The sequence below is a fragment of the Muscardinus avellanarius genome (assembly GCF_963383645.1).
Source record: "Muscardinus avellanarius genome assembly, chromosome: 4".
Taxonomy (NCBI): Eukaryota; Metazoa; Chordata; class Mammalia; order Rodentia; family Gliridae; genus Muscardinus; species Muscardinus avellanarius.
The window spans coordinates 157,695,664-157,711,405 of record NC_137789.1 but is presented as its reverse complement, the minus strand read 5'-3'; the positions used below and the strand labels follow the sequence as shown (position 1 = coordinate 157,711,405).

The 15,742-nt window shown below is 46.6% G+C and overlaps 1 protein-coding gene across 10 annotated transcripts in view; it reads right to left on the bottom strand.

Annotated features, from left to right (window-relative positions):
• Positions 1 to 15,742, bottom strand: part of DOCK1 (dedicator of cytokinesis 1) — a gene marked incomplete at both ends in the record, with an annotated part of 504,224 nt that overhangs the window by 40,973 nt on the left and 447,509 nt on the right. For 9 of the 10 annotated variants that reach the window (XM_080694979.1, XM_080694982.1, XM_080694983.1 and 6 more), the window contains 2 exons: positions 1,953 to 2,057; positions 2,974 to 3,063. The exons of the other annotated variant lie outside the window; for it this stretch is intronic. In XM_080694979.1, coding sequence (XP_080551105.1) covers positions 1,953 to 2,057; positions 2,974 to 3,063 — 195 coding nt within the window. The remainder of the gene's footprint in view (positions 1 to 1,952; positions 2,058 to 2,973; positions 3,064 to 15,742) is intronic. 10 annotated transcript variants of the gene reach the window in all.

Sequence of the window (15,742 nt, the reverse complement as noted above, 5' to 3'; positions counted from 1 at the left end):
CTGCGGGCTCCAGCACATGGCGTCTAGCACACGGAGACCCTTTAACACCCAGCACAGTCTGCACGGTGCTGGGTCAGATGCTACAGACACTGCCTGGGCTCACACGTGCGTGTGCACGAGCACACACACACACACACACACACACACACACACACACACACACACGTGCGCACGCGAACGTGCACTAGCTAGCTAAAGCCTTTTGCAACCTTTAGTGGCTTCCACTCCAGGCTCATCCTGTCGTTCAGCTTGGTTCTGTATTTAAGTCAACTTACCTTCAAATTCCTCCCTAACTTAGAGGCTGTAACTAAACAGCCTTTAATCATTCTTTAGGAAGACTTCCTCTGGGGTCTTTGGGGTTCTGGTCTACCACGTTCTTTGTCGCACAATGAGAGTAGCAAGAGAGGCTGGCCCGCGGCAAAAGAACAGGGTGACCTCAGTTACCTGGGAAGGACACTGAGTGGCAGGGTGACTCCTATGAAGAATGGCATGTTCTGGGTAATGGGTGCTTTTGTACTCTATGAGTGACAGTGTGAAGAGAAGTCTTAGCCTGTCAGTAACACCCCCATGTAATTAGAAAGCCTAGGGGCCAGAGAGTGCAGCTCTGGGGCCAAAGAAGATGCCATGCTGGCTCCACATCTGTACAGCTGTGTTCCTGGCAGGAAACCCCTAGGTCACTCGACCAGAAGTACATGTGGCTTCCCAGAACAGGAGAAAACTGTGTGTCATAAAAAACATGTAGGGGCCGGGCGTGGTGGTGCACACATGTAATCCCAGCACTTGGGAGGTTGAGACAGGAGGATCATACAGGTTCAAAGCCAGCCTCAGCTACTGAGGCTCTCAGCACCTTAGTGAGACCCTGTTTCCAAATAAAGTATAAAATAGGTCTGGGAGTTATAGCCTGGAGGTAGAAAAGCCCCTGGGTTCCACCCTCAGTACCACAAAATAAATAAATAAATAAATAAATAAATAAATAAATAAATAAATAAATATGTTATAGGAAATGATAAGAAACTATGACCCACTGGTCAAGGGCATCCAAGAATGTGTTTCTGAGAAACCAGATATGATTTCACTAGTTGGTCAGGCAGCATTAATTTATATATACCCGCTCCAGGCTCTGGCGAAAACTGGGACATAATGGGTATCTGGGAGGTGACCATCGTCATCACTGAGGTCTGGTAGTGGACAGCACACACCTGTCCTTGTCTCAAGGATGGGATGGGACTCTGATTTCCCATACAATTAAAAACCGTGAGTGCACGGTTCATAGCAGCATTATTCACACTAGCCAAATGGTGTAAACAATCCAATGTTCATCAACAGACAAGCGAAACGTGGCCTATCCCTACAGTGTGATATTATTCAGCCTCCAAAAGGATGAGGTTGTGACACCTGCTGCAATATGGAGGACATCATTCTAAACGAAATAAGCCAGACACAAATTGAAAAATACACCTGATCCTACTTCTAGGAGATACCCAGAGCAGTCGAACTCATTTTGTAGAATGGCGGTGGTCAGAAGTTAGGAGGAGGGGCCAGGGGGAATACTTGTCTAAGGGATACAGAGTTCTCATTTTTCAAGATGAAAAGGTTCTGGAGCCAGATGGTAGCGATGGCTGTACAGTGATGTCTGTGAACTCATGTACAACGAGAAACGGTTCCAGTGGTAAGCTTTATGTTGAGCATTTTATAACACAATGAGCATACACATACATCTCTGAAGGACAGGTCTTTTCAGAAAAAATTCTGAAAGTCTTTTCGGGAAAGTTATCTGCAATCAAAGAAAATATTCTCAGCCTGACTCTGGAACCTCAGCTAACCACGGAACTGGTAGAATACAGAGTTAGACTTCGAATGAGAGGCACCAGCCCCTCCTGCGCATTGAGACCGGAGATGCCTCTCTGCAGAGAGGGCAATCCCAGCTCAGGCTGAGCACAGCCAGAACTTACCCGAAGGAATGTGGGGAATCCTTGTCCATAGTAGCCAACGGCAAAATAGTCGGGCTTGGGTCTTATCACTTTGACGATGTTTTCATAAAATTGAGCTTGTTTTTTCTGAAAGGAAGAAAGAGAATGCATCTCAGGCTCGAGCGGAGCACTGGAGCGTCTGTCCTGGATTCTTCCTGTGGGCTTGCTACGCTTTGGCAACTCTGGCAGGTGGGCAGAGGAGGGGTCCAGAGGCCCTTGCCTGGGTCTAATCTCATGGATGGTTTGGACAGTTTTTCACTTACCACCATCATTCAGCAAGGGTTTTGAACAAACAAGCCAAAGCCAGCAACCAGCTGTGATTTATGGGTGTTTTCACCAACCACAGAGGTAACCTAGAGATGACTTGCTCCTCTTCTGATGAAATGACAGGCCTTTGTGTCTTTAAATGCTACAGATCGGAAACCAGGGCACACTAAAGAGTTTAAAAGAAGAGGAGAATTTTTTGGCTCTAAATTAATGACAAAAATGACCACAGAGCAAATGTGACCTGCAGAATACAAATGGGCACAGCTGAGCACCAGTGGTTAGAATTTTCAGAGCTTCCACGGTAAAGAAAGTTCTCACTACTATCCATCCATGTTCCTTTGTAGAAGAGATCGTTTTTTTTTTTTTTTTAATTTTGTTTTGTCTTGTGGTGAAGGGGATTGAACCCAGAGGCATTCAACCTCTGAGCTATACCCCCAGCCCTATTTTAGTTTTTGAAAGAGGGTTTTGTTAGGCTGCTAAGTGTCTCACTAAGTTGCTGAGGCTATCCTTGAACCTGCGATCCTCCTGTCTCAGTCTCCCAAGTAACGGGATTACAGGCATGTACCACCATGCCTGGCTAAGGGGTAGGTTTTAAATTAGAAAAATTCTGGGATACTGCCGAGACTTCTCTACACAGGAGTTGGGCAGTTACTTGATTAAGATTCACTCATGGAAACTCCAGCAAAGAGAGCTTGGCCTGCCTCTCTTCATTCAAATAGAGAAGAGTAAGACCTACCAGCAATTCACTGAGTTGCTCGTAATCAAACATTTCGTTTTCATACTGTTCTGCAAGTTCCTTGCCCAAGGCGATGGCCTCCTCCCACATCTGTGAATTACAAGAAAGAAAAATGATACAGGCCCAGACCCGAATGTCGCAGAGTAAACGGTAGTCAGCCATTCATAATAAGACAACGGAGAGACGCTCTGGATAAACCGCAATGCTAGGGGAGGATGTAGGGAGCATGCAAATGCTTTCTGGAGGCTCCTGTCTTCTGGCTCAGGACCCAGCGTCCACTGACTCGAAGGTCAACCGTGCCTCATCCGTTGTGCTGGCCTCTGCCTGGGGCCATGGCGGTCTGCCAGCCCATCCTCCGGCCCCTGTCTTTTGTTGGTACTGGCAGTTGCTGAGGCCCATGTGTCAGGGCAACCTCAGAACCAGGAAGAAGAAACTGCAGGGTGAAGGGAGGCTATGAAGATCATTCAGGCCCCTTCATAAATGTCACGCGCAGAAGTACCGTCCGCCAGAAAGCATGGATTCCGGCTACAAACTAAAGCTTGCGAGGAGCTCACTTTAGGTGAGCGAATACGGGGCAGGTATAAGTCCTGATGTTGTCCTGAAGAGGAAGGGCTTTGCAGGGTGAAGGAATGAACAGTGCCTTTCCAAGTAACTTACTGTCTAAAATGTGGATAAGCTTTATGACATCTGTGCTGTACCTGGCTGAGATATAATAGATCTGAATTTCCCTTGAGAAAGATAATGCAGATCACATGAGAACGTCTCAGGTGGTCCCTAACCCGGGATCCCACTGGGGTACAGGTTGCAGAACCCTTGCCTGGAACACCCTTCACACAGAGCCCACCTGCCTGCTTGTTTTTGTTCTTGTTAAAATGGGCCCACCGAGGCCCCACTCCTGTTATAGAGGAATCACCCAATAAACTGAAGAATATTCTTTTACTTAGATGATCCAAAAGGATCTTTTTTCATAGCTACTACTTAAAAAGGTCATCTACTTTTTGTGTGTGTGTGTGCACTAGGGATTGAATTAGGACCATTCTACCTCTAAGCTATACCCTCAGTTCATTTTATTTTATTTTATTTATTTGTTTTATTTTATCTTACTGGTATGGGAATTGAACTGAGGAGCATTCTACCTCTGATATACACCCCAGTCCTTTTTATATGTTTTATTTTGCAATAGGCTCTCGTTATGATGCTGAGAGTCAGTCAGTCATCATCGTGAATACTTGACATCCCAGTGCTTGGGAGGCTGAGACATGAGGGTCACAGGTACAAGGATAGCCTCAGCAAGTAGTGAGGGTGTCAACCTAGAGAGGCCCTGTTTCATAATAAAAAGCAAATAGGACTGGGGTATAGTCCAGAGGTAGAATGCCTCTGGGTTTAATCCCTAGCACTACAAAAAAGTAAATAAATAAATAAATAAGTACATACATACATACATACACACATACATACATACATACATCATACATACAGCATACATACATACACACACCATGCATACATACATCACACACACATACATACATACATCATGCACACATACATACATACATCATACACACATACATACATACATCATACATACATACACCATACATACATACACACACCATACATACATACATCATACACACACACATACATACATCATACACACATACATACATACATCATAATACATACATACATACATGCATCATACATACATACATATACGTTGCTGAGTCTTACTAAGTTGCTGAGGCTGCCCTTGAACGTGAGATTCTCTTGTCTTAGTTTACCAAGTACTGGGATTACAGATATGTACCACAATGCCCTGATTCCATCTATTATTTTTTCACAAGAAAAAAGTTATTCTGAAATAAGAGTTGTATTTTAAAAACAAAATATAAATAAGCTCAGAGGAGACTGCATAGACGGACCAGCGTCTGGGGACAGGAGGAGTGGCAGAGACGTCCTGCCTGCCGTTCACAGTCTACATCTCATTCATTCCCTTCTGTTTAATGTCGCCTCATGTGCTTTGAACATCCACATCTGAGTCTCTGGTTCTTAGTCCCCTGTGAGAGCCCAAACCCATGTTCCCGGGAAGGCTCTCCTCTGCTTTCAAAGTGCCTCTTAGGCTCCAGTGGCCAATGTGTCCCTTAGCATATTTCCATTTCAAAGACAACATCACCTTTCCTTGTAGGTCTCCTTTACTGGATTTTTCTTTAGTTTTCTGCGAGCTAATGCGCAGTCTCTTAGCTGCCCAGAATGGTAAGGCCTCTAATTCATTCCCAAGTAAAAGCTCAATCTGTCTTTATCCCAAATGACAGAGGAGGTACTTTAGATACATATCAGAAGTAATTGTTTTTAAAGGAAACATAAGTCTTGAGTAAATATCTTCTCCAGCTCACCTCTAGGTTGCCTGCTTGTGTTTTCTATCAGATTTTCTATAAATAATTATTCCCTCCGTCCCCTCCCCATGTGTTGAAGAATTCTGCACCAAAGAGATTTTCATCTACTTTTAATTGGACAGGGCTTGAAAGAGAGTGTGGGCAGTTCATATTTCCAATGTGAATACCTTGGAAAATATTTCAGTGCCAAAGAGAAAACAGATTGAATATGATCTAGATTTAGATTATCTCAATGAAAAGAATTGCTTTAACCTTCGAAAGAATGCCTGGCCTGGCTCCATTATTAGAAGAGTTGGAAGCACAGGAGGTCCAGGCAGCCCTGAATTAAAAAAAAAAAAAAAAAAAAAGAAGCCCAGGTCAGTAGACAACTTCATGTTCTGATCCAACGTCCTTAATCCAGTTTTTGGCATTTTGGAAATTTTTAGCTTCTGGCTGCGAGGCACGCCCTCTTTCCCTCCCTGATTTTGACCCGTTGATGATTGGTTTCATTTCTCAGAGATGGTGATCTTTCCCATCTTTCTGAACTTCCTGTTGTTAGGAACTTCCATGTCTATAAGTTTCATGAAGAGAAAATACTCTTTTTTTTTTATAAAACTCTTTCCTCAGTCCCAAGATGGAGTGGCGAAGAAGACACCAGGCACTGATTTCTCATAGACAGAAGCCTGTTGACTGAGCAGTAGCAGGTTATCACTGATCTCACGGGATCAGGGAGTGGCAGCAGATAAGAGGGCAGACGCCAGCCTAGACATGGTCCCTTGCCACTGACTTGTGACTCTGGTGGTGTTTGCAAACTAGTTGTGAGTGACCTTCTGTTTTCTGGGAAGCTTGAATTTCAGTCATTCTTCTACAATCCACCTGTTTTTCCTGGCTCTTACTGGGGAGTCATACTCAATTAGTCTCTGAATTTCCAAAGTTCCCCATGGGCCTCTGATGTTTCCATGAATGAAAATCCATGGTGTGGAAGAATCCTGAGCTCCTGTGTAGGTCCCTCAGCTCCAGTGGGGCCACAGGGATGACGACTGGCAGGAAGCCTTGTTGAGTCATCTCTGGGCCAGTGAGTGCGAGGAGTGGGCATCCTCCCAGTCCTCGGGTCTCAGGAGCATCTCCAAGACCACAGCCAGCTGAGAAGGGCCCAGCCAGCCTCGCTCCGTACACAGGAGAGAATCCCAGCATGCCTTGGGCTCCTGCCTTTTCCTTGAGTCAACCCTCATCTCTGGTCCTTCTGGGGTCTTGACGAGCTTCAACCGAACTGAGCAGAGGATTGACTCTTCTCAGACTTTTCTGAGATAAAGTCAAACGCTACTTTTCCAGTTCCAGCAATGATGCATTTTCTCTGAGATCTGCAGGTCAGAGATCTTATAGAAATCATGTCATGTTCTCCTCAGGTAATTATGAAATGAAGTAGCAATTCGAGGAAGGTGGTCGGCAGGACTCAAGAGCTGGGCTGGGCCAGCAAGCCTTTAGGAAGTGCCACCATCTCTTGTTGGCCTTGTCCCCTGGTTCAGCCTTTCCCGTGGTGACAGGAATGTCCCCACTGGCCACCTCTGCCTGCTGTGTTCTTACCAGGCTTTCCCCCCGATGCCTCCAATCTCTACCTCGTTCTCCCAGAGTTGGTGGACACATGTGTTTTAGTTTATTTGAGTTGCTACACAAATGGCCCCAAGCTGGGTGGGTGGAACCCAGAAAATGATGCTCTCACGCATCTGAGATCAAGATGTCAGCAGGGCCGTGCTTCTGCAGAATGCTCTAGAAAAGAAACTTCCCTGCTCTTCCAGCTGCAGCTGGGTCCAGGTGCTCTTTGGCTTAGGGGTGCATCCCTTCTTCTTCACCAGCCTATTCCTTGTGTCTTCTCCCCTTTGGTCTCTTGTAAGGGTACTGCCCTTGGATATAGGGCACCCCCATCCCAGGAAATTCAGGATGATCTCATCAGGATCCTAACTCAATGGCATGTGTGAGTACCCTTGTTCCATATACGGTCACACTCACCTGTCCCGGGGTTAGGACATGGCCATCTTTTGGGGTCACCATTTGGCCCACTACAATGTGTTCAGGGAGATGTCTTCTTGGACATCCTCACTGTCCACGCCAGAGACCTGGTCTAGGACTCTCCATCGCACCCTGCAGTTGCTTCCCTGCTTTAAATACTCTGTATGTAGCTGTTCTACTGACTCACCTGTGGCCTTGCTGGGTGTTGAGCCGATTCATGCGCCCATCATTCTGTGCAGCAACGTGAGCAATCTGCCTCTGCACCCTCTTCCCACCGAGCACCCTTGGCTTCAAGCATGATGGGGTCCCGGGCCCTCCAGCCATCACCCCTCTGACTCTGGCATTACTTAAGTGACACTGAACTGTCACCTAGCACCAAGCTGCACCATGTCCCTTCCTTTTGCCACTGATTTTGCTGGGATCTCTGCATGTCAGACGGCATACCTGGTCAAGCTCCATCCCCATCCCCACCTGCTTTCTGGGCCCGCCTAATCCCATCTTGACATCTTCTGCCTGTATTGTATTGCTAAAATTACCCCCTTGAACAGAGGGAAATGAAGTCATTCTCTGTTTTCATAAAATCTCCATGACTGGCTACTTAGAAGCCAAGCCTTCTTTGGAGTAAGTTAACTCTTCAGGAAACACAGAAGGCCATTAAGAGGCTGGATCCTAAGTCCTAGCTGTGGTTCAGATGTTTGTGTCCACTCAAAATTCTTAGGTTGAAATCTTTACCCCCAACATGGTGGTGTTAGGAAGTGGGCTTTGGGGAGGTGATTAGGTCCTGAGGGGTGGGCTCTCTGCGTACAGTTTCCTCGGGAGGAGGCCTGAGCGAGACCCCTTTGCCTCACTCACTGTATGCAGCATATGGAAGGTGATGTCCTTGAACCAGGAGGTGAGATCTCACCAGATGGCAACTCTACTGAAATGCTTGGTCTTGGAATCCCTAACCTCTAGAACTGCCAGAAATGGGTTTCTCTTGTTGATAAGCTACTCAGTCTATGGGGTTTTCTCATAGAAATCAAAAAACACTAGGAGAGTTCTCCACATCTCTACATCCCCGGGAAAGCAGGCTGTCCTCCCCAAGCCTGGTCCTGTCTTCCTTCTCCTCCTCTTTGGAATCCATACCCTCCAAGCCAGTCATGGGCAAATGGGAGCTCACTCTTTAAAACCAGGTTAAATGTTAACATCTGTTCTCTAGCTACCCAGAAGAGGAGACTACTCCTATACCTTAGACACAGGTAGACCCGGAGCCCAACTGTCTGACAGGCCCAAGGTAGGCCTTATGAGTTAACTGCTTAGACAAGAGCCCTGACATTGGGCTCCCGTGCTCAAGGAATCCATCTCTGTACTGCGCGGTGCTGGGCCTTCCCAGCACATGGGAGGTTTGACAATGGAGAAACCTGCCTAGGATTCCATGGGGGATGGAGGACAGCCCCGTGCCTGACTCTTAAAAATCAGTTTCCTCAAGCTTTGATGAAACAACATCAGCAACCACCATCACAACAAATCTTTTTAAGACAGGAGCAAATCAAATGAACATGTACTGTGAATATTCAGGGCCAATTCTAGCTACTTGGGTAGATTCTGGTCATCAGAAAAGAGGGTTCCATTATGTTGGCCTGCAATTCATCTTAATAAGTACTGTATCTTTAAAGGGAAACTCAGAGGATGTGAAAATTTCGCCCCAAATACTTAGAAAAGAAATGCAGCCATTTCACCAAGAGCTGAAACTCGTTCCCAGACCTTTTATTTTTAGTTCTCAAGATGATGCAAAATGCATCATTTTTTTTTTCAACTTTGGTGCAAAGGCTAAGTGTGAACTTTGTCAAAGGGAGGTTATTTTAAGGGAAAAAACAGAGCCCTGGTTGAAAATAGTGACGGAGCTTCGAAGAGTATGCGTCACCTCTGTCCACGCTGCCAGGCTGGTACTTGGTCTCAGGGCTGGCTGAGGACGACAGGTCCTGACTGCTAAGCTGGGATATTTTCTGGAGAGCGCAACTGCTATTTCTGACTTTTATCCTCCGTACAGAAGCCTGGTAATTTTCAGTGAAGTACTTGGATTAAGGGCTTTATTGAAAATTACTAGGCCTCAACCAAACACAATAAGACAGACAATTCCGAGTGCCTTCAGAAAAGAACACTTGTCTGTCCCAATAAAAGGGAACACGAGGCTTTGGGGGAGGTGGGGGCTCAGAACGGGTGGTTGGAATAGGATGGAAAAGCAGCTAGGGGTAATTATTAGCCTGGGAAGGGAGAAACGCTGGAGAATGAAAAGGAGCAGAGGGAAATGACGTCTTCTGCAGAGAAAGGGAAAAGATTAAGGGACCAAGAGCTGGGCTGAAAGACACGCAAAACTTTTTATATCGGTAGAAAAGCAAGAGAAAATGGAAGAATGATTTTGTGTGGGAGAAATGCAGGAAGATAAGAGAACAGAATTCAACAGTGACAGTGTCCAATATAAAGAGGCAGAAAATCCATTCTGCTGTACTGGTTTTAAGACACAAAGGTAGAGAAACCTCTCATATAATCCGGCCCCCGCCTCGTCTCTGCCGCCCTCCCCCCGCGTGCACAGAGATGTCAAGCGTGGGTTGTGGGCGGGGGACGCTGCTCCTTGCCAGGCTAGTTCTGTACTTCTCCGGGTCACACCTGCCTTGGATTCTGCCTCTCCTATGTCCCCTGGGGACGTGTATAAAGTTCAAACTGAATTAGCTCAAGTAATGTATATAATTTGAATACCTCAAGTATATAATAATGAAGATTTCTTTAATTATATAAGGAAATGGGCTATAAGGTGAGAAGCCCTATCAATGGGACCACAGCTAAGTCAGATTTTGTTTTGTTTCGTTTTGTTTCTATTTAGGGATTGAATTCAGAGCAGTCTATCTCCAAGCCACACACCCAGTCCTTTTTATATTTATTTATTAATTTAATTTTTTGTGGTGCTGGGGATGAAACCCAGGGGAAATCTACCTCCAAGCTATACCTCTAGCCCTAGTTTTTATTTTGAAACAGGATCTCACTGAGTTGCAAGGAGCCTCACTAAGTAGCTGAGGTTGGCTGTGAACCTGGACCCCACTGTCTCAGCCTCCCAAATGCTAGAATTACAAGCATGTTGGCACCACCATGCCCGGCTTTATTCTTTGTTTTGAAACAGGGTCTCACTAGATTACGGAGGGTCTTGCTAAGTTGCTGAGGCTGTCCTTTAACTTGAGATCCCCTGGTCTCAGCTTCCCAAGCCCTGAGATTACAGGGGCGCATCACCACACCCAGCTGAGTCACAGTTTTGTTGAGCTGTGTTCTGCTTCCATTTCAGCGTCCTGGGGCCCCAACTGCCTGTTGGTCTTCAATTACAGTATTCGGTCCCCTAACCCTAATACACTTTTAAAAATCAGAACTGCAGTCTATTTCTTTAAAATCTGCCAAGTAGAAAATCAAACCAAGGAAATATTTGTGGTTTAACCACTCCAGGTCCTGTAGGCACACGCTCAGACGTGAGCCTCGTGGAAGCCGGGCCATCAGTTAAGCTGGTGAATCTCTTCCATGGCGTGGCCCTCCCTGCACGCCTGTCTGCCTGCTCACTCACTCAATAAACCGCTCTAATCATTCTGACGGCAGATGGCTATTTTTAACAGACACACAGGATTCTAAACGGGAGAGGCCAGACCTGCTCTTGCAAGAATTCGTCTTTGTCCATCTGCAACCTTTGTAGCCAACATGGCGCTGAAGTAAAAGTTAACCCAGAACTGAACTGAGTGTTCAAGCTCCCTGTAGCTTGGGCTCCCTCCAAAGGGCCTGCGAAAGTGCGGGGCACAGCTCCAGTCTCTGCTCTTGAGTCGCTAGTCAGCAGGGTCTGTGACTCAGAAACAGAACCACAGATTCCTAGACCTTCTGAGTCAGAACCTGCATTGAACAAGACTTCCAGGAGCTGGGGAGGGGCATGAAAGACTGAGACACGTACAGTAAGGGATATCCGATGCACTTAAAGTTTCAGGGCACAGGGAAGGTGGAAACAGGCACAGAGAATTCCAGGAAGAAGCCATCTGGTGCTGGTGCTTCTCAAAGCTGGGGGTGGTGCAGGACAGCTCCAAGGAGGAGTCCACATAGAATTACCCCGAGATGGGGTCCGCTGCCCTGAGACATCAAGCAAGAAGGAACCATTCCATTCAGAAAGAAAATCACTAGAAAATATGAGGGGGTGGAGTTGGAGGGCACCTCTAGAAAGACGTGGGTGATGCGAGGGGTAGAGAGGTCTGGGTCGGCTGTAGATGATGGGGGGCCCTGAGGCTTGGGCATTTTGAAACCATTTAAGTGTGACCCCAATACTGATTAATTAGAACCTGGACTGGTATCCCAAGGGGCAGAATGTCAGAGAAAGTCTGGGATCCCTGGAGCGGGAAGTGAGTACAGCTTCTAAGACTGAGAGAGCTTGAGCAGATGCAGGAAGAGCTGGATCTAAGTGGCAGGACTTCTGCCCAGTGACCTACACTGTTCAGCATTGCCCAAGGCAGAATCGGGGCAAAGAAAGTTGGATTTCAGGGTGAGTCTATCGGTTTGGGAAGCTTCTTTACTCCAGTGGTGTGTGGATATACAAGTTACTAGGAAAATATATGACTTATCCTTGCAGGCAACAAGAAATAGAAGATTAAATTTATAATGGGCTGTGGTCAAATCGCAAAGGAACACATCATTAAAGAGGGGCGTAGTTCTAAATCTTAATAAAACAGGTAAGTACCAGAAAAGTCCACCTTGCTTCAATGATGTAGCTTTTCCCCCAATTCCTACAGTTTGTCTTCATAGCAGCCTCTCCTTTCTTCTCTGCCCTTCGTCCTGACAATGTCGCCAGCCTTCAGGCCCATGGGGAGCCCCCAGCTCACTTATCCCTCCAAATTCCCTAATACTAATCAAGACACTACTCCTGACAGCTGTTGGGTCTCAAGGGGAAAAAAAATCCTATTTGGTGTGTATTAGGTTTCCCTTGTCCTTCTGACATGAATTCTATTCTTCCCTGACTTTGGGCTTCATTTTCTAATTCTTTTAGATATATTTCAGCCTTTCACGTATTCACCAAGTGCAAGGAATCCAGACCAGCAGGCACATGTGACTCTGACTGCCTATGCTGAACACAAGGGAAATGTGGTAAGCATCCATTTCCCACCAGAGCATGGTGGATGCTTAATGGGAACAGAGTCTTGGCTCAGAGCAGCATTGCCCAATAGAACCCCAATGTGGGCCACATATGCAATTTTCAATGTTTGAGTTGCTACATTAAAAAAAAGTGAAGTTAAGTTTAGTAATATTTACATCTAAAATATTATCATTTCAACATGGAGTCAACACAAAAATACTAAGTAGATACTGGACACCTAGACTAAGAAGATGTTGGCCAGGACTGCTATAACCATGTCCCGACCCTCTAGTAGGGTGCTTTGAACAACTGAAACTTAACATCCTCATTGGTGAGAACAAGATCAGGGCAGTGGCTGGGCTGAATCCTTCGGAGACCTCCCTCCGGGGCTGGCAGATGCTCACCTCGCTGTGTCTCGCCTGGTCTTCCCTACCTTTATGCCTGTAGCCTCATCTCCTCTTCTTATGAGGATACCAGTCAGATGGGTTAGGACCCATCATCAACTCACAGTACCTTTATTATCTCTTAAGAGAACCTATTTCCAAGTACAGCTTCATTCATAGAGACACAAAGGAGGTTAAAGTTTTAACATATGAATTTTTGAAAGATACAAATCAGCCCATGAGAACACTCATTTCTTTTTGTACCAAGTTCTAGAAATAGAGTTGCCACATGTCAAGTGCCCATGGCCTACATGTGGCCTGTGGCTCAGTCCTGGATGGCTCAGGGTAGAGCCCCACCCTCCCTGTTGCTTGAAAGCCGGTTTCATGGGTGTCCAACTGTTCTAAGAACCACACACTAACCAAAGTCCTCCTTCAAGTTTCCTCTGGATATATCACCTACCAACCAACACCAGTGGACCATTTTGAAATACCTTCCTGCCAAGGTAATTTCAGTCTAGAAATGGAGTATGGAAATGTGTGTGGATGGGGCCTTCCAACACCCAGATTCTCAGTTGTCAGCAATGGCCTTAGCTATTCGTGCTATTCTTCTGATTTCGGGAGAGGAGTGGAGAATGCTCTCTCTCTAGCTACTGCGTGTACCCAAACCCAGGGGCACCTGGGTCTTGGTCTTATTTCCTAAGTGAAAGTGATTCTAAATCTTGTAGAGTTTTAAACCTTGATCTACTATGGCCCCTGCCTTCCCCACCCCATCTGGTGGGAGTTCAGATCCCCAGCACAGGGCACAGGAACCCACTCTCTCTCTCCATGACAACCACACTGGTTCTCCTGCCTACCACATCCCTTAAGTGTAAGAAAGAAGCTCAGCCGTGGAGAGGCCAGGATAAAGGCCCAAAGCAGAGAATTTTGGAACACCTCTATCCTCACATCTCTACTTGTGAGCAGCCACACTATTTGGGGGACCTGCTGAGCATTCTCTCTCTTAGATACACATACATGTAGGTCATTTCTAGGTTAATTTTTCCACCTGCCCTGAGCACTCTCCTCCAGGAACCCTGCCTCAACCTTCTAGTCAGACGCTGTGGTCCACATAGATGCGGCTCATGTCCACCTGCCTCTGGTCACTCACCACCCCTTGGGCTGAGGTGTGGCCGCCGTGTGATCTCCTTCAGGAAACAAGGAGCAGAAACACAAGTGTTTGGAGACAGAGGCAGGAAAAGTCCAGCGGCTCCTTACTGTCCCTTTCCTGGCCGCACCATGTGGCAGACCCATGCTCACCTGGGCTTGGAGAGAGGGGGTGGACGTGGAGCAAGAGAGAGAGACAGTGGTGTTGCTCAGAGCCCTGGAGATTTGGGGTCAGAACTCCAGCATATTCCAGCCCATCGGGCGGGCACAGAAGATAATTTCATCCTACCACTATTTTCCCCAGAAAGTTTCATGTGTATTGATGTTGAAATGAACCTCTTGCCTCACAGCTAATCACCCAGGTACTTCACATTTCATTTTATCAAATTCTCTCCAGCACCTGTTCTCGGGCTCACTTTAGTTCTAGAGGGATAAGTGGCCTGGCTCCTTTTGAACACTCTTGCAAAAATGTCACAGATCCTCAGAAATGGCTTTTCAATCTTGCTGCAGTATCACTACTCCTCCACCAGCTTCTGGGAAGACCTGAGCCTCCATAGCTCCGCAACGTCCACCAACAGATCATGTCCTCGGTCATCTTTCCATCTTGTGGAGAATGCGACCACCACAGGCAGGTTAATAGTTGCCTTGGAACAGTCTAAGGGTCGTGGAAAGCCATGACTGGACTGTTGAATTTGCTGAGAGCAGCCTGTTCCTTCAAGGTAAACATTCTTCTTTCCTGCTGGCCCAAACTCCTGGATATCCCGCTTGTAACCACTCCGTCACTCTCTTCTGCTGCATACCTTCAGTGGTTTAATTGGCAAACATTATCTCAAAGACTTCCTGTAGGTGACCCACTAACCCTTACCTCAAGGACTCTCTGCACATAGGTAAACTTTGCACTCAGGATGACAGTGAACCCAGTGAGCAGGCATCCAGAGGAACCTTCACCTCTGAGTGTGGGCCCCTGGGGCCCCTTTCAATCTGCTCATTGTACCAGGGTCATTCTCTGGTGTACCAAGCGTTATCGACACTGTTTCCACCATAACACGGGGAATCTGAGCGCACCCCCTCGGCCAGCTTTCCTTCTGGCTTACCCTTTTCTGTCACTTGGGTTAATTTTCTCTAAACCAGGCTTTTCAACCTGGGCATCTGGACTCTCTGTGCCAGGGTGTCCAGCCTATGGTGGGTGCTTCCTGGAAGCCTCGGCCTTTCCCATGAGGTTCCAGGGTCCTCGTCTCCTAGTCATGACAACCACAAATGTCTCTGCAGATCCTGGGTGGAGACCACTCTTCAAAACAAAGCACATTCTTTTGCCCCTCTGTATGCATTTTATTTTCATGACCCCTTATTGCATAGAAATAGATATTAGCCTATCTCTGCTAAATAAAAATTGTTCTTCAATTTATTGTTTACCGAAAGCCATAAAAGAGCACTTGCCATAAAATAGCACTTTTCCTCATCAGGACCTCTCTTAAAGGCTTAGGGTTCGTTGGTTTGTTTGGTCACGAGCATGTGCCCTGTGCCAGGTGCTGTTCTGAGCATTAGGTAAGATGTGAGAACCAAACACCTCTATCTCCCAAAGCTCACAGCCTTTTTTGGGAATCAATGAAGAAGCACACCTCTCATTGCAAACGGTGGGGAGTGCTCTCAAGAAAGGCAGTCCCCAACAACACTGTGTCCATGTATGAAGGTTCCACCACCAACCCCACCACAACGTAGCGGGGCGAGCGGGT